General features: G+C 37.4%; 1 protein-coding gene across 6 annotated transcripts in view; it reads right to left on the bottom strand.

The window, feature by feature from the left end:
• The window catches only part of NALCN (sodium leak channel, non-selective), a 269,461-nt gene that overhangs the window by 232,548 nt on the left and 13,515 nt on the right, over positions 1-23,398 (bottom strand). For all 6 annotated transcript variants that reach the window (XM_084880254.1, XM_084880257.1, XM_084880255.1 and 3 more), the window contains exons 2-6: positions 17,666-17,812; positions 14,736-14,918; positions 4,365-4,448; positions 2,959-3,098; positions 2,741-2,869 (exon numbers count right to left, since the gene is read on the bottom strand). In XM_084880254.1, coding sequence (XP_084736380.1) covers positions 2,741-2,869; positions 2,959-3,098; positions 4,365-4,448; positions 14,736-14,918; positions 17,666-17,773 — 644 coding nt within the window. In that variant the 5' untranslated portion in view covers positions 17,774-17,812. The remainder of the gene's footprint in view (positions 1-2,740; positions 2,870-2,958; positions 3,099-4,364; positions 4,449-14,735; positions 14,919-17,665; positions 17,813-23,398) is intronic.

The raw sequence follows: 23,398 nt of genomic DNA, 5'->3' as shown, positions 1-23,398 counted from the left end.
ACTTACAGAAAAAGCAGAACATATGTGTATGTACATAATTCTACTGGGCACATTTTTTCAGATAAAAGAGAGAAAATGTAGACATTCCCTCATAGCTGTTATGTCTCGAGTAACTCAAGAAAATTCTGCCAACATTTATGTAATTTTTCAAAGTGAACTCAACTTTTCGGATAAAGTAATGAAGTGGAGCTAATATTCTAGAATACAAAAGGTCTTTTAATATTTTTTTCAAAGACATGAATTTCTTCATACTGAGCATTGTAAGGAGCTGTGTGAAGAGTACTTAACTAAAGTCACTCAAGGGCTGTGAGTTCAGAGGTACTCATGTGTGTCTTCCCAATCGGTATTATATTTTATGTGACAAAGTGTAGCTTGCCAGCATGGTACCTGATCTTTTAGTTGTGTTAACAAGTATTCGAATTCTCAAATTCCAACTTGGTTTTCAATTAAATGGTAAGTTTAAACCAGCCTCCTGTACTCACTACTGCTATAACACAATTGCTTTCTTAGTTAGAAGCTTTCTCGGTTCTTCACCTTTATATCTATTGCCTCCTACCCACACAACATCTTTTCCACCTTCTCATTCATTCATGGAATGATCCAGACATATTCTATAGCCTACACACACTTAAAAAAAAACACCTGCCTACAGGTATTATTCACATATTTGTCTTTTCTGTTGCTCACACAGTCAATTCCTTTACCACTTCCTTCAACTTTCCTACCCTGTGTTTGTACCATCTATGGATTTTTTCTAATTTTAACATTGCTTTTCAATATTTATACTATGTCTCCTTTGTCCTTTTAGCAACTTGCTTTCATTTCTCTGGGGTTTTCTTTTTATTCCCTCTTCTGTATCAATGTACCATACTATTATTTGTTTAAATGTTATCTATCATGAACCTTGCCTTCAATAAATAGCTACCAGGTAGTTATTCTGTGCTAGGATACCAGATACTGGCAACAAGAAAATGAATATTCTCCACTCTTTTCCATATGTGTCCTCAAGGACCTCACAGTATCATGAGAGAAATAGAACAAAAAAAAATTGCTATGGGTGCCAGCGTGCTAGTTCTGGCAAGATGGGTGACATTAAATTCCACTCCCTCTACTACAAACAAGAACTGCTGGATAAATGATAACATTTAAAAATTTCTAGGCTCCCAAGAAAGAAAAACACATTCCAAAATGTCAAAACATAAGAGGGAATTAAAAACTAGGGCAGTACATGAATTGGTAAAAAAAAAAAAAAAAAAAAAAAAATGTTATGAATGAGAATTACGTATCCAGTATCCAGGAGCTTGGATTTTAATGGCACGTGAGGCAGAAGACAGGGGCCTGTAAGACTGGGAATCGGAACTGTGATCCTATGCATAAAGCCAGGTTGTAATTTCAATGAGTTTCAGAGAGTGATATTGATAAAGAGATAGTCAAATAGATCAATCCAGCAAAATAGCGGTCAGAGGTACAGACTCAAATATAGACAGGGAATTCATAAATGACAAAGGAAGTATCAAATTCAGCAAGTAAAATAGCATACAATAAATAGTGCTAGGACAACTGACTTGAGCATATGAAGAAAATTCAATTTTTGTTTCACACTAAAACAATTCCAAACAGTTTTAGAAAGGTATACTGAAAATAAACTGTATATATAGGATGGGGCAAAAGTGGCTTACAGTTGTAGAGCACACAAAACAGCTTATTCTTGTATTACTACTATTAATTATTGTGTTATTTTCTATATAATTATAAACCTATTTTTGTCCCATATAGTATTAAAAATGTACAGTTTATTAAATCTACCACACTATGTATAGAAACATCATCAGAATAATAAGCATACTCATCAATCCCAAAGATTTGCTTGTGCCCCTTGGTAATTCCTTTTTCTATTCCAACCCTTATCTCTCAGGCAACCTCTGATGTCCTTTCTATCATTATAGATAAGTATGCATTTTCCAAAATTTTATATAATGAAACCACAGAATATGCAATCTTTTTCATCTGGCTTCATTTACTCAGCATAATATTTTGAGGTTCATTCAAGGTGTGGTTTATAACAATATCTCATACTACTTATTGCTAAATAGTGTTTGTTATGTGGATATAACTACAATTTGTTTGGAATGGAATGAATGGGGGTATATGGTAGGTGTACATTCAACATTAAAGAAACTGGCCAATTGTTTTTCGAAGTGGTATACCATTTTCCATCTCCTTCTTATTTCCATTCCCTTCTTATTTTACTCTGATGGAACTCTGCCACACTCAGGAAATTTTCTAAATGTATTCCTCAAATTTGCTTAAACTAGCTGGGCCATGATTGAGCATCAACCTATGAACCAGGAGGTCATGATTTGATTCCCAGACCAGGCACATGCCCAGGTTGCAGGGCTGATCCCCAGTACAGGACATGCAGGAGGCATCTGATCATTGATTCTCTCATCGTTGATGTTTCTCTCTCCCTTCTCCCTTCCCCTCTGAAAACAATAAAAATATATTTAAAAAAATAAATTTGCTTAATCTACTCTCCCAAGAGGTTAGATTTTTCACTTTGGCTTGTCTTGAATACTTGTGTTAAGAATTAGAAAAAACAATTTTAAGGAAGCAGAGAAAATAGAAGAGAGAGCACATAAAAACTTCTAAAAATGTTAGGCACCGAGGTTTTTCTCATGAGAATTGCAAAAACATCCTTGTTATTCACCTAGACTAAAATGCAGTTGGGAAATAAACTTACCCTGGTTTCGTGTCATTTACTACACAGTGATAGGTAAATGTTCCAAACATTTGAACTCCTAAAATTCCGTAAAGAAGCAGAAAGAAAAGTAAGAAAATTGAAACACTCCATATTTGTTCTCCCGATCGCCTAGGGGAAAAAATACATAAAATAGGTAAAACTTATTTTTAAAAAGTTATATACTTCCTCCCCTTAACTTATATGAAAGTAGTGCTTACTTTAAAATATTTGTAATCCTGGTCCTTGGTAGTTCAAATCGGAAATAAATTCGGAATGCTCGGATCATAATTAGTGGCCTTGGGATCCGCAACATGCCCCAAGGTGACATCTGATCAACTATATCAGCAATTTCAAACACCTGTAAATTTAAAGGTGGATAAACAAGTTTAGACTTTCTCTTAGCATGGTTTGTAATGGTGGCATAGACAGACAGCATCAGGAAGTAAACTTTGCCCTACATTTTTTTCCCCCTACTGAAATCAATTTTCTTTTGAGTACCTCTAGAAGCTACTGCTCTCTTAGGAGAAACAAATCATAAGCTAATGAAAGTGCCATTAATCTTCTTCATTTTCTTAATTTTGTATAATTCATCAAGGCACAAGTTTTATTACAAAAACAAGTGCCAACTTAGAATATAGAAAAAGTGTGCTAAGTCTTCCTAACTAAGCATGTTGTTTGGTGAAACTTTTTGAATGTTTATAAAATGAAGTTAATGGAGACAGGATTAAAAGTATTATTAGAAAATGTAGAAAAATGTACCATTTACTAAGAGGTGAAGTAATAATTGGAAAATGTTTGTCAATCACACAATAGTTATTATGTGGAAAAGAACACATTACTATGCAGGATAAATTAGGCTGTTAGAGAGGTGAGCTTTGTAAAAACAAAACAGCTTATCAATAAGCACTAGAACAAATTTGCAGAATGAACTATGAATTTATTTTATTCTGAATGTTTTCATGAAGATTATAGTTACTTTAGTTAAATACAAAATTAAGACTGATTGAATGCATGGGAATGAGTTCTACTATTTTCCAACAAAATTCCTTCTTTAGAACTTTTAAATATATGTACCCCATTTCTTTTTATTCAACAAGTACTGAAATCTCACCCCATGTTTTTTCTTTTCTTTTCATGACTATAGTTGTACACCTGTTCAATAAAAAGCAATTTCTTATAGTATTGATTTTCATTTCTTATTGAGAATTAATTCACAAATGTGATTGGCAATGATTAAAATGTGAGACTTTTTACTTATAAACATTTAAAATAACAATGTTGCCGAAAGCGATTTGGCTCAGTAGTAGAGTGTCAGTCTGTGGACTGAAAGGTCCCGGGTTCGATTCCGGTCAAGGGCATGTACCTTGGTTGTGGGCACATCCCCGGTAGGGGGTGTGCAAGAGGCAGCTGGCCAATATTTCTCTCTCATCGACATTTCTAGCTCTCTATCTCTCTCCCTTCTTCTCTGTAAAAAATTTTTTTAAATTAAAAATAAATAAATAAAATAACAATGTTGTAGAAAACTATACAGTGGCATTGGATATATATGCTCTTATATATCTAGTTAGATTTTCAATTAAAATTTTGGAAACTACTTCCTTGTAATTTAAAAGTTTTTCATTACCTGCAACACCAGTGAAACCCAAAGGCAAAAGACCATAAATCCATCAAAAACACACCAGCGATCTTTCAAGTAGGAAGTATCCCCCTAAAAATAAATTTCACATGATTTATCAGGCAAAAGGAATAATTTCAAAAATATCTGTGGAGGAAATAGTCAAGTGTTAATTCAGTAAAAGCTATCCACAATTTTTATATTATAATTAAGGAGATTTTCAAAAAGAATACCTTCAGCACTTTAAATGACATGTATGAGGATAATAATTTAATTTATAAAACACAAGTAACTGCAGAAATTTGTATAAAAAATTTAAATGTATGCAAAAGGAAAACATCACAACTTTTTCTCTTAGCCACACAAATTCTATCATTTAAGGAACCAAAGGCCATTCTATTCAGTAGGCAGCTTGGTCCTAAACTGTCTACTTAAAGAGCACACAGTGGTCAGTGTAAAGGCCTTTAAACCTGGGGATCAACGACCATCTGCAGAATATTAACCAGAATTTCACCTCAAGCTAAATTGAAAGTGAAGAAGAAATTTGTCTTCATTTTCAAAGAAAACATATACTAACTTTAATTGGGATTATACATGTTAAAGAATGATACACAAGACAAACTACTTTCATTTTTGAATAGTGAATCTACTCTGACATTAGGATTTTTATCCTATATAATAAAGAGGTAATATGCAAATTGACCATCACTCCAACACACAAGATGGCTGCTCCCATGTGGACACAAGATGGCCACCACAGATGGCCAGAAGGGGAGGGCAGTTGTGGGCAATCAGACCAGCAGGGGAGGGCAGTTGGAAGAGACCAGTTCATCAGGGAAGGGCAGTTAGGGGTGACCAGATTGTTGGGGGAGGGGCAGGCTTTCAGGGGAGGGCAGTTGGGAGAGACCAGGCCAGCAGGAGAGGGCAGTTAGGGGCAAACAGGCTGGCAGGGGAGCGATTAGGCATTGATCACACTGGCAAGGGAGTGGTTAGGGGGTGATCAGGCTGACAGGCAGAAGCAGTTAAGAGCAATCAGGCAGGTAGGCAGGTGATCGGTTGGGAGCCAGCAGTCCTGGGTTATGAGAGGGATGTTCCAGGTTTTAGAGGGTGCAGGCTGGGCTGAGGGACACACACACACACACACACACACACACACACACACACACCGTGCATGAATTTCATGCACTGGGCTTCTAGTTATTTATAAAATTGAAATTTTAGAAAAAATTTTCTTTGGAATAATAAAACAAAAAAATCCATGAAGATAAAATTGAAAGCATTAAATAGAAAGGACTTTGCTTTCTTAGGAACACCACACTGTCATTCCTTCTGCAGAATCCATGAAACTCTATTCTGAATTTCATCATATCTGTTATTACTGCCATGATTGAGTCCACATAGAAAATAAAAACAGGGACATAATCCCAAGATTTAAAATAAAATGGTAAGATATATTTCAGGATATTTAGAAAAATAATTTTCAGAACCTTCTACCCTTCGTAACAAATCAGTTATCAATGTTTCACCAAAGAGTTTCCAGAAATATTTCATGCTATTTGCAAAACTAATAGTATGATAAACCACAAATGTAGTGGACACTGGTTAAACTCCTATTTTACAGGAGAGGATGCATAATAACTTTACTCAAGACGCTGTATGGTCACACACACACACACACACACACACAAACATACACACAAATTTTGTGTAGATAAAGTGATGCACACAACTAGCTAATATATAGGCAAGTAACTTATAATGAAGCTAAAAATATGGTTGAAGAGATTTTAGACAGCATGGTGGGGATCCTGAGAAAAACAAAGCATGCAAGCACATTCTAATTTAAAATGACCTCATGATATGAAAACTGGCTTAGAGAACCAAGATGGCAGCATAGGCAAACACCTGTACTCGCTGCCTCCCACAACCACATCAAAATTACAAGTAAAATATATAACAACCATCATCCAGAACTGCTGGAAATCTGGCTGAATGGAAGTCTTACCACAGAGAAGTAAAGAAGAAAGCACACCGAGACTGTTAGGTATGGGGATGAGGAGCGGGCTGATCTGGCACCCATGTATGCTGGGTTTTTTTTTTGGTTTTTTTTTTTTTTTTTCAGGAGGGAAATTGCCTCTGCAGAGGCTGCCCAGAGGAGAAAGGGGTCCCAGTCCTACATCAGACGCCCAGCACCACACCAGATGCCCAGCTCAGGGTCCCAGAGCTGGGAAAAGAAGTCCCTACAGGCAGTAAGAACTATGGGCTGTAAAAACCATGGGGCTCAGTGACACAGAGGCTGCTGGAGACCCAGCTGCTCCTCATAAAAGGCCCACACCACAAACTGAATTTACAAACTCCTATCTCTTCTGAGCTCCAGTGCTGGCAAGGCTCTGGGTGACCCAGACCATACTAGGAGAAATTAGACTGTCTGGCATCAGGGCAGGAACTCAGAGTGGCTTTCTTCCAGATGGAGGTGCTCTCAGCAGTCATTGTTCCTGTTAGGGGACCTCATTGCAGGGTTGACTGGTAGCCATTTCTGTTTGCTCAGTCCTGGAGATTCTGAGTCCCAACCCCATCCCAATTTATAACCCCACCCAAGCTGAGTGCAGCTGCTTTTGCATATGAATGGCCTATCCTTTCTTAGGCTAAAACATGTCAAACAAGTTGCAGCTGGGTCAGGGAGCCCCAAACCTATCAATAAAAGTCTCAACACACACGCCAGCACCAGCCTGACTTGCTTCACAGCTGAGCCTCCTCTGTGCATTTCCAAACCCTATACAAAGAGGAGGAATCTGCAGATCTCTCTGTAGCTCCTCCTGGGTGGCCCCAGGCAGTGGCTGACTTTGCACCTCCCTGGAGACCCACGACAAGATACATCATAATTCGACAAGATACATCATAATTAAAATACCAAGGACAAAAGACAAAGAGAGAATCTTAAAAGCATCAAGAGAAAAGCAATTAGTAACCTACAATGGAGTGACTATATGATTGTCAGCTGATTTCTCAACAGAAATGATGCAGGCCAGTAGGGATTGGCAAGAAGTATTCAAAATAATGAATAGCAAGAACCTACAACCAAATTACTCCACCCAGCAAAACTATAATTTAGACTTAAAGGTGAGATAAAGAACTTCACAGACAAGCAAAAGCTAAAGGAGTACATCACCACCAAACCAGTATTATATTAAGTGTTAAAGGGCATTATTCTTTAAGAAGAGGAAGAAGAAAAATATAAAAATAAAAAATATGAACAACAAAGTGGTAACAAATACATATCTAGTAACAATTGAATCTAAAAATCAAATGAATAAAAAATCTGAACAGAATAAACTGGTGAATGGAATAGAATCAGGGGCATGGAAATGGAACAGACTGAGTATTATCAGAGGCAAGAGGGAGGGGTAAGAGATTAGACAAAGATCTTATATGCATGTATGCATTACCCATGGACACAGATGATAAGGTAATGAGAGCCTGGGATGGGGTGGGAACTGGGTTGAGGAGAGCTATTGGGGTGGAAGGAAAAAGAGGGACATCTATAAAAATCTCAACAATAAATATTAAAAAAAAAACAAAAAACACAAGAAAACTGGCTTAGCAAAACTTTTGCTATATAACATAGAAAACTATTTTTGAATTAGGAAATAATTTTAGTTGATTTGTTTAGAGTGTTTTCTGATTTAGACTTTCCAGATATTCATAGTGTCATTTACCTGTAGTCAACAAGACCACCACATTAGGTAAAGTAGAACTGGCTTCTTATTTTTTATTTTTATTTATTTTTAAATATATTTTATTGATTTCTTACATAGAGGAAGGGAGAGAGATAGTTAGAAACATCGATGAGAAACATTGATCAGCTGCCTCCTGCACGCCCCTTACTGGGGATGTGCCCACAACCAAGGTACGTGCCCTTGACTGGAATTGAAAATGGGACCTTTCAGTCTTGATGCTCTATTTACTGAGGCAAACCGGTTTTTGTTGGCTTCTTATTTTTTATAAGAATATGTAAAATATGTGAAATAATCCGCTGGGCATACATTTTCCATATTATTTTGGGGTTCATGTTCCCAAGAGTCATTCAATATTTATAAAAAACTTTAGTAAGCAGTGTTAGAGTCCTGGAATACAAAGATCAATAACACTCAGATTTTCCCCATCTTTTCTTCTTTCTTTTCTTTTTTATAACCTTTTGCCCGTAGTGTTCATTATTTGTCTTCCTAAAATGTCTCCCAAGTCTGCACCAATTTTTTCCTCTAGGCTCTTATCTGACCACAGCCTACTATGATAAATGTTTTAATTTACACATCATGAAACAACTGGCAACTCAGTTCATGTATATAAATAATGTAATTATTGTGTAATTTACAGAACAGTCCTTTGAAATGCCCATTTGATGACTTAATGTACCTTTTAATCATTTTAACTTATCATATATAATTATGAAGTTTAGGTTCCCTACCTAAATCTTCTCTACACATTTATTTTTGTGTTGCATTTTTTTTTTTTTTACAAAGTCTATCCTCCATGGTAAATGTTTCAGTCTGTCCTGAAAATTAGTAGCACCTTGAGACTTCAGACAATTTCAGAAGCTATTCCCAGCACCTGGCACAGCATGTGACATTCGACATATGCTAAATGAATTATTAGGTAAGCACATGAACCATGTGTTAAAGAAGTTCTGAAGCTTACAATGCAAGCAGTAAAAAGTCAATTCATGTGCTTTATCCATCCATTAATTGAAACTCCTGGCAGAAAGAGAAAGATGTTCATATTTCTTTTCAAGGTAGTCTTTTTCCTACATGATCATGAAAGATCAAAGAATTATGAGATAATTTTTGGATATTTCTTGGGTTATAGTGTAAATAAGCAGAGAGTGCATGCCATGCAAATAGGAATTAGGTCATGTTTAAAGATTTTGTGCATTATATGGTAATTGTAAATGTGACTGATTTCAAACTGAGATTGTATTAAACATTAAACATAATCACTAAGGCTCCATAAGTCTAAAATATCTTTTTTATAAATAGCATACGGACTTTGAAAGCCGGTACTATGAAATATAAGCTCATATTATATTTTGTGTCTGACATACTCATCAAATTTACTCTTGTTTCAATTTGCATGTTTAAGGACTCAACCATAGCTGGTTAAAGGTTGCTATGATTCCATTTAAAATTAGGTCCAGATCCTTTTGAAATCCTACTATATTAGTGCCCGGGTTATAATATTTGCAAATAATGAATTGTCCTTTCTACCTGCTTCCAAAATATACAATCAGAATAACATACAGAAATGCCCAGTGGTACTAGAGAATTTTTAACACCTCAAATAGGAAAGAAAGTTTTTAATTTGTTGGTTGTATTAACAGAAAATGGAGGGTGGAGAGTGCTTGAGCTATGGGCAAAAATCAGCATGCTGGTGCTGGGGAGATGAGTTATTCAAGAGCTGATTGTCAATTTTTATAAAGGCGCAAACACTCAACGGCTGCCAATTATACGGTATACGAGAATAACTTAAATTGCCATGCAAGTATTTAACAAGCAGAGAAACAAGCACATTTACCTGAGGACATTTATAGGGAAGTAGTTTGCGGTTCACGAAATGATATGCACTGGTACAGTTTCATGAGCGAATGACTTATGGTTCTGAATTCCCAGGGCCCATCTGTCACTGTGTCTTAGCATTATTATTTATTACTTCAACAGTGCTCAGTGGATGCACGTGACTTTTACCTAGGTCCCTTGCCAGATGGAAAATAGACAAACTGAGAACTGTTAGAAAAAATTCACAGTCTGCAACACATCGGATGTTGTGCAGCATCACAAACGTCTATCTTCTAAATGGTTTATTTTTGCCTCTGTAAGGGATTTGGGGGGATAGAATGCTTCTCAGAGCAGGAATTAGTTGGGGAGGTAATTAGAAAAAAAATGATTGGAGAATTGGAATTACTTGGAGGGTGCCTTCAAGCTTGGGCAACATTATAAAATATGTGAAATCCTTAAAATATATATATATATATATATATATATATATATATATATATATATATATATATATATATATATATATATAAATCCCTCTAACAAAAATTGTTAGACATTTCTTGACAGAAACTTCAATTTCTCTCTCCTGTTGTGCATCAAGCGTGTTACTCCACAGTGAACTTCTCAAAAAAAAAAAAAATCCAATCTTGTCACTCTCATATTTGCATTCCCCATGCATCTTCCCTGACCACATGATGAAGTCTGAGTTCTTTGCAGGGCATGCAAGCTCTCCATGGTGCAGCCAGGCCTGCCCTCACAGAATCCTCTCCGGCTGCTCCCTGGGTACCCCCCATCTGCTACCCCTGACTCTTCAGAGGCCTCCAAAACCACCAGGCTGTTCCATGCCCTTGTGTCTTGGAGTATTCCTTTTCTCTCTGTGTGAAATTCTTTACTTCCATGCCCCATCGCCTGTGTGATGGATCACACTGACTCATCCTTCAAGACATTCACATTCCTCTTTCTTTAAAACTTGTATGATATTCCCCAAGTAGAATTTTTCATTTTTTGTCCTCCCCCCCACCACACATATTCCATTTTACCCACAATTATAGCATTTTCACAAAACACTAAAGGTTTATCTCTCACTGTCTGAATTCTCATTCTATAAATAACAACTATTTATATTTGCAAAAACATCTGTCCGTACATCACTAGGTATCCAGATTCACTCTAAAGAACCTTCACAGGTGCCAGTGGGAACTGCCAGTTAAGCTGTGCATGAACCCCGCAAGAAGGTGTGGTGTGCCAAATACAGGTGAAGCTCTGTCGCGATTTGGGGCTAAATCTTGTCCGGCTTGTTTATCTACTTATCAGTGGGTAAGTGTGAAGTGCATCACCACTTTTCTCTTCCTCATTTTCCCCTTGACATACAGCCTTTTCACAGCTGGGCTGAGGGACACACACACACACACACACACACACACGCACTAATTTCGTGCACCAGGCCTCTAATATACATATAAAAAAAATCAATAAATAACCCAATTTTTAAAGGGAAAAAAAAAACCTAAATAGGTTTCTCAAAAGAAGAAATACAAATAACCAACAAGTAAATGAAAAGTATATGCTCAACGTCTCTAATCATCAGGCAAATAAAATAAAAAACAAAATGAGATACCACCTCACACTTGTTAAACAAAAGATGTTGTCATGGTAAGAATATGAATGCTGTTGGTAAGAATGTAAATTGGTACAGCCACTATTGAAAAGAATATGGAGCTTCCTAAAAATTAAAAATAAAACTACTTTATGACTCAACAATCCCACTTCTGAAAAAGTAAGTTAACTTTTAAATACAAGCATGTAATCTCAAGTCAATGTATTCTTTTATCTGTATTAACATTCATGTTAATAGAAGTATGTGGTACAAAAAAAGATTTCAATAATGTTATAACGTTTGGGAGAAGACCACAATGATGAAAATTCAATGAGATGATACATTTAAAGCTGGCTCGGGACCTCATATTTAACCATATTTGACCAAAATCTCAGCCAGCATTTAAACATTGAATACCAGTTTTAATGAGATATGAAGCTGTGCTGATAATTTTAATATTAGTAATGCCATATTATTAAAATCTGCATTAGTTTTGTATTTAATCCAATCATACCAGAATGGAAAATAGAAAAATCATACCTAATGTTAATTTTCATTTTTTTAAGTCATGCAGATTGAAAATAGATCAAAATTCAGTTTTAGTAAATAACTCATCCAAATGTTGTGGAACATCAGATAATACTGAAGATGGCTCATTTATAGCACTTTGAAAACAGCTTCGGTCATAAATCAAGTTTTTCTTTTGAACAAATGCTTTGGCTTCTAATATCCTAACTATTAAGACCTCTGCTCATTCAGTGTTCTGTTCACTTGGAATGAATATATAATTTATGTACCAAGTCTGCTTCTTCTCTTTTATCATTGACTATGACAACCGAAGCAATGCCTACTGTCATTTTCATGATGCAAAGTCCAAGTCTTAATTTATTAAATAACTTAAGAAACAGACTTTAATTCTAGGAAAATGTAATGCCTTTGTTCATTCAAGCTAGAATCTCATGTGAGTCGACACATGGTATTTCAATCCCAAAGCACCCCACCCAGAACATTCAGAGACTGCCACTGCCTGAGTGACCAATACACACAAGGCCAGGGTCATTCAAGGTCCTCCAGGGAATCCAAGAATTCAAAACCAGGCTGGGCCATGCTGGAGAGTAAAGTGATAGTCACTTAAAAGATATCTCTAGCAGTCTCACAAAACAAACTTCCCCCAAGCTAACGTTCTGGTTTAGCTACCAATTTTTGAAACTTGGCCAAAATAACCATCCTACCACCTGTGGAAGACCCAGACAATTGGAGTCATGCTAAAATCCACTGGTTGAGGCATGGTGGATGTCTACTGTTCCCACGAATCAACATTTTTGCAGTGGATTATGTATCACAACTCATAGCCACACAGCATTTACTGGGGCCCATGCTTACTGCACTCATGACTGCCTTTTAGGGAGCCTCTAAATTTACCAGTTTCTTGCTAATTGCATGAGATTTGTTGTGGCTTTGGTGGTTTCAAGCTAAGTCCTGTACGAAATTTAATTTTTTTTTTGTATTACTACCCCAATTTTCTGGAATCACCCAACCAACTTCAGTAAATCTTTTTCAAAGCTACTTACAACCAGCTGGGCATTCAAATGGCTAGCTGAAACTAATTGTGTGGTGAGGTGAAGAGTGTCCCACTAAACTCTACGTCCATTCAAAACTTCAGTATGCAGCCTTATTTAAAAACTAGAGGCCCAATGCACAAAATTCATGCAAGGGGCTCAGCCCTCACAGCCCCGGCCTGCCCTCGGAGCCCCACCTTCGTCCAAAAGGTCATCTGGATGGTCGTTCTGCTGTTCGGTCTAACTAGCATATTAGCTCTTCATTAGATAGGATAAGGTATTTTGAAAATGTAATTAATTAAGAGGAGGTCATACTAGATTAGTGGGGGCCCTAAATCCAATTTCTGGTGTCCTTAAAAGAAGAGGAGAAGGTCCACAGAGACACAAAAAGAAGAAGGCCATGTGAAGATAGGAGTTGAGGAGATTGGAATGATGCATTGATAAGCTAAGGAATTCTAAGAATTACCAGGAATCACCAAAAGCTAGAAATAGACAAAAAAAAAAAAAAAAAAAGGCTTTTTCCTAAAACCTTCAGAGAGATCAAGGCCTACTGACACCCTGTTTTGAACTGTGGCCTTCAGAACTGTGAGACAATACATTTCTATCATTTCAAGCCACCAAGGTTGTGGTCATTTATGACTACCAACTAGGAAACTGATACAAACTCCAAAGCACTTAGGGCTCTTTTTCATTTAGTTCTTTAAAGCCCACTATGACAATAAAATCAAAGAAGAAAAGTCAGGTAGTAACAAACTCATTGACAGAAGCACCAGGGTGATTAATAAATGCATCTGTAAATGAGCTTCCAACCTCACTCCTGTCCTTCATCTCTTCTATCAGGTGCATCCTATTGTACAGAGTGAAATACTTATGATACAGTGCCATTCACTTATTTAACCTCTACGAAAGGAGATATATCCCATGAAATAAAATTTCTTTCTATTCTATTTTATACATATATATATATATTGTTGATTTCAGAGAGAAAGGCAGGGGACAAGAAAGATAGAAACATCAATGACGAGAAAGAATCATTGATTGGCTGCCTCCTGCACGCCCCCTACTGGGGATCAAGCCTGCAATCCAGACAAGTGCCATGACAGGGAATTGAACCATAACATCCTATGTCATAGGTCAATACTCAACCAGCCCTTCCTTTTACTTTTTCTTTTTTTTTTTTTTTTTACCATTGTTGACAATTTCATGCTACATATTCTTTTTCTATAGTCCTGGGATTCCTTTGCTTTTCAAGTCCTTTCTTTTTACCCCTTTATATCTTCAAAATGCTTCAGGTTAATGACATCATGCTGAATATTATTAGTCTGTAATATATATCACATAGCACTATTCAGCATTCATTAATTAATAGGTGCCTTGTTTTGGGCTTGGTCACTCATAGGTGGCATTATAGACCCGACTCTGGCCTTCACGGAGCTGGTGGTCAGGTCACCTACCTCCTCCCAGATATTCCAAGATTTTGTGCCTTATACAATTTATTTCACTTTTTAAATATTCTTATGCATCAGATTTTTATCAGTTTTTAGAGTGAAACCCTATTTGAAAAGACTTCAATGTAGAAGTAATAAAGAGATGTTTCACTTTACTGAAATTAATATACTGATTTAGATTTTCAATGCATTTTGGCTTTTAGCTTAAATAACAGGGGAAGGCTCACCTTGACAATCCCCCGGATGTGCATTTTGGCAATCATCTCTGCTGTGTAGAGGAACATCAATAAAGTATCCAGAGTAAAGGTCACATACTGAAGAGGAGGGTAGTGTTCGAATGTCATGGGTGTGTTCATACAGACAGAAATGACGCTGATGATGGCACAGATGCGCAGCAGAGAGTGAACCCACTGCAAAATAGTCCAAAGTTATTATTTGACATCATAGAATGGTATTTTAAACTTGCATTATGAACTACATTTGGAAAACATAATATTGAGATTGAAGTATTTCACCAGTAAGAAAAAGGAAACTAATGTCTGTTAAGTGCATATAAAATATTTCACACATTTTACATAATTTAATTCTCCAATCAGTCTAATTTCCACATCAATACACGAAGACTCAGGGGGATTTTGAAACCTTTCTGTGGTCATGCATTAATAAGAGCCAAAGTCTAGATGGGAAATTGCTCAGGCCACAATGCAGGGTGATTGTGATTCAATTAAAATGTTAGTAACTTATTCATATGGAAACTTGATGTACTGTTACTTTTAAACCTTTTAATGTACTATGAAAACATTAGAATAGAGATCATATTTATGTTTATTGGTATCTAGTGCAAATCACAAATGCTTTTTAAAATGACCTGAAGCATAACTCTGCCCATGTGGAGGGTTTTCTTTCCAAATGTGTCGTAGATGTAACATTTTAAAAAATATATTTTGAAATGTGATATCATCCTACATTTTCAAAAGATAATAAATGGACTTTCCTCTTTAGTTTGGAGAATTATATAAATTTAGCCGAGTTATCTTTCCCAAAATTCCAAAAAAATAAATTTCCGTTCAATTAATTCTAGCAGTATATATGCTATGTGGAGATTTTCCTTAAGCCCAACATAGAGAAGTAGGAATTAAAAAGATAAATGTGTGGAATCCATAAAAATATGAGAATAAAACATAGGAAGTAACATCTCAAACATTTCTTGTAGCAATATTTGTTCTGATATGTACCCTTGGGCAAGGAAAACAAAAGAAAAAATAAACAAATTGGACTACATCAAACAAAAAAGCTTCTGCACAGCAAAGGAAACTATCAATAAAATGAGAAGGGAACCCACTGTATGGGAAAACAGATTTGTCAATAATATATCTCATAATGGATTAATATACAAAATATTTAAAGTACTTATACAACTCAACACCAGGAAGACAAGCAATCCAATTAAAAATGGGCAAAGGACCTGAATAGACACTTTTCCAAAGGGAACATAGAGATGGCCAAAAGACATGAACAAAAGAAAGGTTCCTCCACAACAAATCTGTTTCAAATTTAAAGTAAGTATGCATTTTAGTTAAATGTTAATTATTTTAGTTAGTGTTTCCAAGAATACATCTATAATACCACCTTTGTTAGGAGTTCTCAGAAAGCTCTGCATGTGGTAGACACTAGTATCTATTCTGTTCAATTATTTCAACACGAATAGAAGACTTACTATGTGTCAGAAATTATCCAGAGGATGAAAAATGGAAATGAGAGGATTCTAACTCATCACTACTTTGCAGTCTGATGTGCATAACATATATATTTTATTTATATACAATATAAATGTATACTTATATACTCATATAAAATTAGTGGAAAAGAAAGAGGTTCATTCTGTCTGTGATGGAGGTCAGATGAGGAACTTTTCAGAATGGATAGGGCACAGGTGACCTCTGAGACGGCTTTCATGAACGAGGGGGACTTGACTCTTCAGAGTTGCAAGGAAAGGGCCTCTGGGCAGGAAACTGAGATTTTTAGGAAGTCACTGATGTGGCTCAAATGGACAGGGTATCATCCATCTAAGATAGGGAAGCTGCTGGAAAAGTTAGAGGCAGAATACAAAGAGCCTTGACTATAAATTAAGGCATTTTATTTGCAATGCAGATAATAAGGATGTTTCAATGATCATAAAGCATATGGGTTATGTGAACATAAATGAAAACATGGGAGGAAATGTGAGCAGGCTGGGAAGAAGTCGGGAGTGTAAGTTAGATGAAGAAAGACTAGAAAGGTCAGGGAGACCATGGCTGATGGTCTTGATCATATTCAAGGGACAGGCAAGTACTGAGAGAGTAACAGTTTCCTTCCTTACTTCAGCATCCACTTATTCTATTTTATATTTGTACATAAGTATAAATGTGTATTGCATACAGGTAACAGATATGTTATGCATATCAGACTGCAAAGTAGTGAGTCAGTACCGTGTTGTTTCCATTCTTACATCCTCTGAGCCCAGCATAATTTCTGACACATAATGAAGCTGATCCTATCCTGGCTTGTAGAGCTCAGTTTCCAAGACCACGGATATGCCATTCCACCTTAGCTCTGGCTGCTAGCCTGGCTAATACACAATGGTACCTGGTATAGCAGATCTCCCCCTCAAGTTCCCACCAGCTTAATTAGACAGAGAAGGTGACAAAGTTCTTCAGAGATACTATGCACTATCGAATTAACCTTTACTTTTACTCAAAACTTGCAACTCAGAAGAAGACCTTTAATTCCAAACAGTTGATTATCTCCTCACAGATCCATGCACGTTGAGAACGATAAGCAATGAGAGCGTGGTAGAAGAGGTCACTTCTGTGGGACATCAGCTTCGGATCAGCCTGTGAAGTGGTATTATCTCTACACTGGGTGACTGTGAGGACAGGACAGACCACACAGAGGAAGAGAGGAGAGGAACTCACATACCTGCCTATGTGAGTAACTCAGAGGGAAACCTCGTTATTTCATCTCATTTGTTTTTATCTTCCAGACTCCTAGACTCATCCATAGTCGACTGCAGCTCGAACACATGTTTCAAAGCCAAAGGTACGTGATTTTTGAATATATGAATCAAATTCCCTTTAAATCAGCATGTGCTACTCTATACTTCAAAAAAGAAACTTACTGGCTTGTTAATCCAGAGTATGTCAGCGTTGTCTGACAAAGATTCATCAGGACCAAAGTCAGTAACCGGCTGGGCCTCCACCCTGGAGCTCTGTTTCCTTTTGAGCATGCTGGAGTTAGCTCTGGTGAGGGAGTACAAAACGGCAGTCTGAGAAAAGAGAAAAAGTTGTGTTAGTGACCTAAACCATCATTACCCTGATCACTAAAAAAACAAGTGCCTAGCCCTAACCAATTTGACTCAGTAGGTAGAGCGGCAACCTGCGGACTCAAGAATCCCAGGTTCAATTATAGTCAAGGCCATGTACATTGGTTGCAGGCACATCCCCAGTAGGGAGTGTGCAGGAGGCAGCTGATTGACGTTTCTCTCTCATCAACGTTTCTAACTCTCTCTCCCTCTCCCTTCCTCTCTGTAAAAAAATCAATAAAATATATTTAAAAAAGAACAAGTGCCTAATGGATGCCTATTCATATATTAATTATATACTTATTCAGTTATACTGTATATCCTAACATAAAAACCCTAGGTCTGTCACATCCGCAATGACTGGAGGCTCCACCAACAGAAAGTAAGTCCTGCAGTCAGTGATGGGTTGTCATGGTGACCCAGCACTGACTGCTACATTTGCAGGTGCGGTGACCCAGCACTGACTGCTGAGGGAGCTGTGCATCTGGCCCAGAGAGAGGCCTGAAGAGAGAAGCAGGATCTGATCCATAGCCTCTGTGGCAGCTGTTGATCAGCACTTGTCTCTCTTTCTCTCCAGGCCTGGCCAGCAGCCATGCCTCCATTTCTCTCCAGGCCTCCACTGGGGCTGCTGATCAACCCTGCCTTTCTAATCAGGCCCTGTTGAGGCCCAGAGATGATGACTGGCATAGAAACTGACCAATCAGAACCAAATCTGGGTCAACTGTGAGGAACCAATGGCTGCCAGGAGGTGGAGCTTTTGATACTGACTGGCCTAGAAACTGACAAATCAGAACCAAATTGACTGGCAGAGGGGGGCAGTTGAGGTCAAGGTCATGTTTGCAGGGGAGGGCAGTTGGGGGTCATTAGGCCAGCAGGGGAGGACAGTTGGGGAGGACCAGGCTTGCAGGGTATGGCAGTTGGGGTAACCTAAACTGGCAGTTGGACATCCTCCAAGAGGTCCCAGATTGGAGAGGGTGCAGGCTAGACTGAGGGACATACACTCCCCCAATGCACCAATTTTGTGCACCAGACCTCTAGTAATAAACATATTCAAACAGAAAATTTAAAAGAATGAGATAAAAATCAATATGAATAAAAGATTGATTTTTTTTTCTTGATCCAATAGATCAGTGGTTCTTAACCTTTCTAATGCTGTAACCCTTTAATACAGTTCCTTATATTGTGGTGACCCCTAACCATAAAACTATTTTCATTGCTACTTCATAACTGTAATTTTGCTACTGTTAATGAATCATAATGTAAATATCTGTGTTTTCCAATGGTCTTAGGTGACACTGGCAGCGGTTCTCAACCTGTGGGTCATGAGATGTACAATAGATCATCTTGTGTATTCCTAAACAGTTTGCATGCCAGTTTAGAGACTGCTGGTCTAGATGAACTGGAGTTAAATAGCTTTCCCCCTAAGAGTACACACATTAGTAGGACATTTTTTTTGAGTCTATGTTCATATACCTAAAGCTGCCTCCACTTAAAGGTTGTCTTGCCAGAGCACAGCTGACCAATGCAGATGAAATACTCAGATGTTCCCAGGACTTTCCCTTGGGTTAATTTAATGTGACACTCACAGACATCTGTTTCCAATGACAGCCCCAAGCTGATCTTCTGATTGTGTCCTTGCCACAATGGATGTGATCCAGAGAGCAATGGGCAGAAATTACTTTAAATGAAGTTATTTTTTCTTTTATGAATTGTGTTATAGCAATTCTTTCAGCTACTCTGAAGTAAACCCAAAGATTACATTGAAGAGGGAGATGAGATGCCTGCTTGCATATAAATTTCCACTATTCTGAGTCATCTACATCTTGCTAAGTATGGCACCTCCCTTTATCCATTGCTACTACCCTCCATCCAGTGGCCACTGAACCAAGGCCTACTGTATGTCCTGCTTTCAGGACACAAAAACGAGTAAGTGCAAGAGATGTTGTAAAGGCAGGTGGTGCCTGATGACCCTGTGTATCCACAGAGAGATTTCTTATTTGATTAACACCTGGATTGAGTCTTAGGGGAAGAAGAGGAGTGAATGTATTTTGGATATATATTATTAATATGTTTGGGGCACTTTGCAATGATATTATTTATTTATTTATTTATTTACTTATTTATCAAATAAATATTTGTTGCTCAGATTATTACAATTGTTTCTCCTTCCCCTCCCCTTCCATAGCTCCCTTCCACCCGGTTCCCCCTGCCCATCCGCTGCCCTTACCTCCCCCCCCCGCCCCCCCACCCCTCCCCCCCCCCCCCCCCCCCCCGCATTGTCCTCATCCATAGGTGTACAATTTTAATCCAGGCTCTTCCTGCACCCTCCACACCCCTTCCCCCCTGATAATTATCAATCCACTCCCTTTCTTTGTCCTCAATTCTATTATTTTCACCAGTTTATTCTGTCTATCAGATTTTTAATTCACTTGATTTTTAGATTCACTTGTTGATAAATATGTATTTGTTGATCATAATTTTTATCTTTTTTCTTCTTCTTCCTCTTCTTAAAGAATACCTTTCAGCATTTCATGTAATACTGGTTTGGTGATGAACTCCTTTAGCTTTTTCTTATCTGTGAAGCTCTTTATCTGCCCTTCAATTCTGAATGATAACTTTGCTGGATACAGTAATCTTGTTTATGCTTTACAACTAAGGGAAGAGAGAAAACATCTAGTCTTTTTATGAAAGCACTGGAAACTCCAGTCTTGTGCAACTAATAACTTGAAATGTAAAAGAAGTTCCATATGGTTACAAAACCTAAGGTGTTTATCACTGATGTTGAGCGCTGATTAGGAGAATTTCTAAAAGATAAGGGAAGGATTAGGTCCTCCAGGCAGCTCACAGTAGTGAAGATGCCATGTCAAGAAAATGCAATTGCTTTAACACTAAGCAGGTGCACTGGCTCTTTTATCTGCTGCTGCTTGGAGCTAGAGAAAGAACCAAAGCCAAGGACAATGAGTGCCATTCAATCCCAGGAGGAACAGAAGGTGGAAAAAATGTGTTTAAAGTATGTGCAACTGCAATTTTTACTGGGAAGGAGAACACAGAAGCTCAGGACAAATGGATGTTGAATCTGAATCCCTATGTTTGAGCACCTACCTCTACATCTATGTTCTCCTTGCTGCACCTAGGAAAGTATATGTGCCTAACTAATTCCCAGAAGAAACCAGACTAATTTGCTTTAAGATGTGCTAGGTATCTCCAGGTTGTCTTGTCCTGAATATTGGATTTAAATATGAACTTTGCAGTATGCTGCACTAATTAATTTTATTTTACATAATTGGAGTTAGGGATACTTGACATCAATATGTAAATGTATGCAAAATATTCAAATTGTGCTTGTTCTCTGATTTACTGTGGGGGGAAGCATCTGGTGGCCTCAATTTAAGATGCTTCTTGAATGACAGTCTCTAATGCACCCAAAACTGAATACAGAATCTTTTAGAAATCCTTCAAGACTATACAATGCTGAGGATGAAATTAAGAGTGGCTTCGCAGGGTTGTTCAAAAGTGACACAAGAAAATTTTACAGGCCTAGCTACTAGCTTTAATATCACTCTCACCAAGTCAGTGGAGACTTATGAACGGCCATTTACTGTTCTTATGACTTGGCCCTAAATTGCATCTGAAAAGAATATTTTATTCATAAATGTGAAACCTTCGCATATGAATGCCATGCACTTTTATTATAAATACCTCATCCAAAGCAAAACAAATTTGTTTACCCAGAATTCATTTCATTAAATCTCCATGTTGGCTCTTATTTGACCCACCAAAATAATGTAACTATAATGAGTGACATTAGTTGTCACCCACTTTCACCTCATTTTATCTACTGCAAAAGTGCCACCAACTCAAACTGACCAAGAAAACTATCTGAACTATCTATCCAAACTCTGCTGAAAGCTGTTTAATCCACACTTATATTAAAACTCAAAAAATAGCTCCTGAATCACTGACATTTTGATGAATTTAATAATATTAAATATTATGTAAAACATGCAAGTAGCAAAACAAATTCAAGTTACAGACATATAAGGACTCAAAGATGAATTGAGGCAATAGATGGTAATAATTTTCCTTTAGATACACAAATATTGTTTTTCACATTTATTTATGTTGAATCAATATATCTAAGTGCAGCAAACCTGTTATTCCCTGATAAAGAACAGCAGGCATATTTAAGTATCCTAGGTAAGCTTATTATTTTAGTAGGAAATTGCTTCTGTGTATCTTAGCCTTATCACCAGTGTGTATTTATAACCTAATGTTTTTTTCTGTTTGCAGAAGTGTCTTTTATAAAGCACTGTATTAAATTCAAAAATATATGGCTTCCAGTAGATTTTTCACACTTATTAAAAGTAGTTGGTATTTAAATATTCAATAGTATGAGGAGTTACAATATGTTAGTGGATAAATCTTTTGCTCAGACAGAAAAGGTATTTTGGTTCATTTGTTTTTATTTTAAGTGGTTAAAATCCAGCTTTATATTCTTTGATAGCCATATACTTTCCTTATATCATTCCAGCTCTCTCGTGACCAAATTAAAGCTAATAAATTCAGTTTTCTTTAACCGAGAGGTGTTGCAACACTGTAGGCCATTTCTTCTCCTTGTAAGCCTCTTGGGTTTGCATGACACTGTTTTCAATCTTCTGTCTTCTAAATTAAGGTTTACAGCATGTCCCTTACTTACTGTCACATGTGTCTGTTCTCTATACTCAACCTTTTAAATGAGCATCTGCTCTTATAGTTTCCATCACCATCTGTTGGTGTCCAGCACCTGTTACTGAATCATGTGTCTATGCTGCTTCTCCCTCAGATATAGACCATATTACCACCATCATCACTTAAAAGTCAACAGGCCTACTTGATATCAGTCTCAATTCCCAGATCCCACTGCCCTGAGTTTCTCAGGACCCACATGCAGGTCCCACCACTGCAGAAAGACTGCATGGATAGTCTTTTCACAGATGATTTCTTTTGTCATTCCTCATTCCACTGGTGTACAAGGCCCCTTTCACTTTATCCCCATTGCTAGTTTCCTTCCTAAGCTACTGGACCTCAGATCCGGACTGCCACAAATATCAACCATTTAAATGTATCCTGTCCTTCTTATCAGAAATCAACTTTCCAACATACTGATGGGGTCTCTCCAGAAAATCTTCAGCTTACGCTCTTTTTCTCATTCATTCACTCATTCATTTGCTCAGAAAATATATGCATCCATATGGTCTCAAACACTGAGATCTATGCTGGGTACACAACATGGAACAGCAAAGGCATCTGTAGAACTCACAAACTGCCTGCTTTACTTAACCTAATGTTTTAAGGACACAATCCCACTGAGTTGACTTGCACTTCCTTTCATACCTATACCCACATGCTCTACTTGAATTGGCGAAACATACCGTTACCCACCATCCTCCAACCTTTCTCAACCACTTCTGCTCCTTTCTCCCAGCTGTGCCCTCTTTGTTGTCTGCTGCCGGTCCCTCATCAGTCCTTCCTAGTCCCTTGCTTAACTCATGAAGTGTTTTGTTTATGTGT

This window comes from Pipistrellus hanaki (genome assembly GCF_964339955.1).
Source record: "Pipistrellus hanaki genome assembly, chromosome: 3".
Classification (NCBI taxonomy): domain Eukaryota; kingdom Metazoa; phylum Chordata; class Mammalia; order Chiroptera; family Vespertilionidae; genus Pipistrellus; species Pipistrellus hanaki.
The sequence above is the reverse complement of the archived record's forward strand: the minus strand, read 5'-3'. Positions and strand labels throughout refer to the sequence as shown.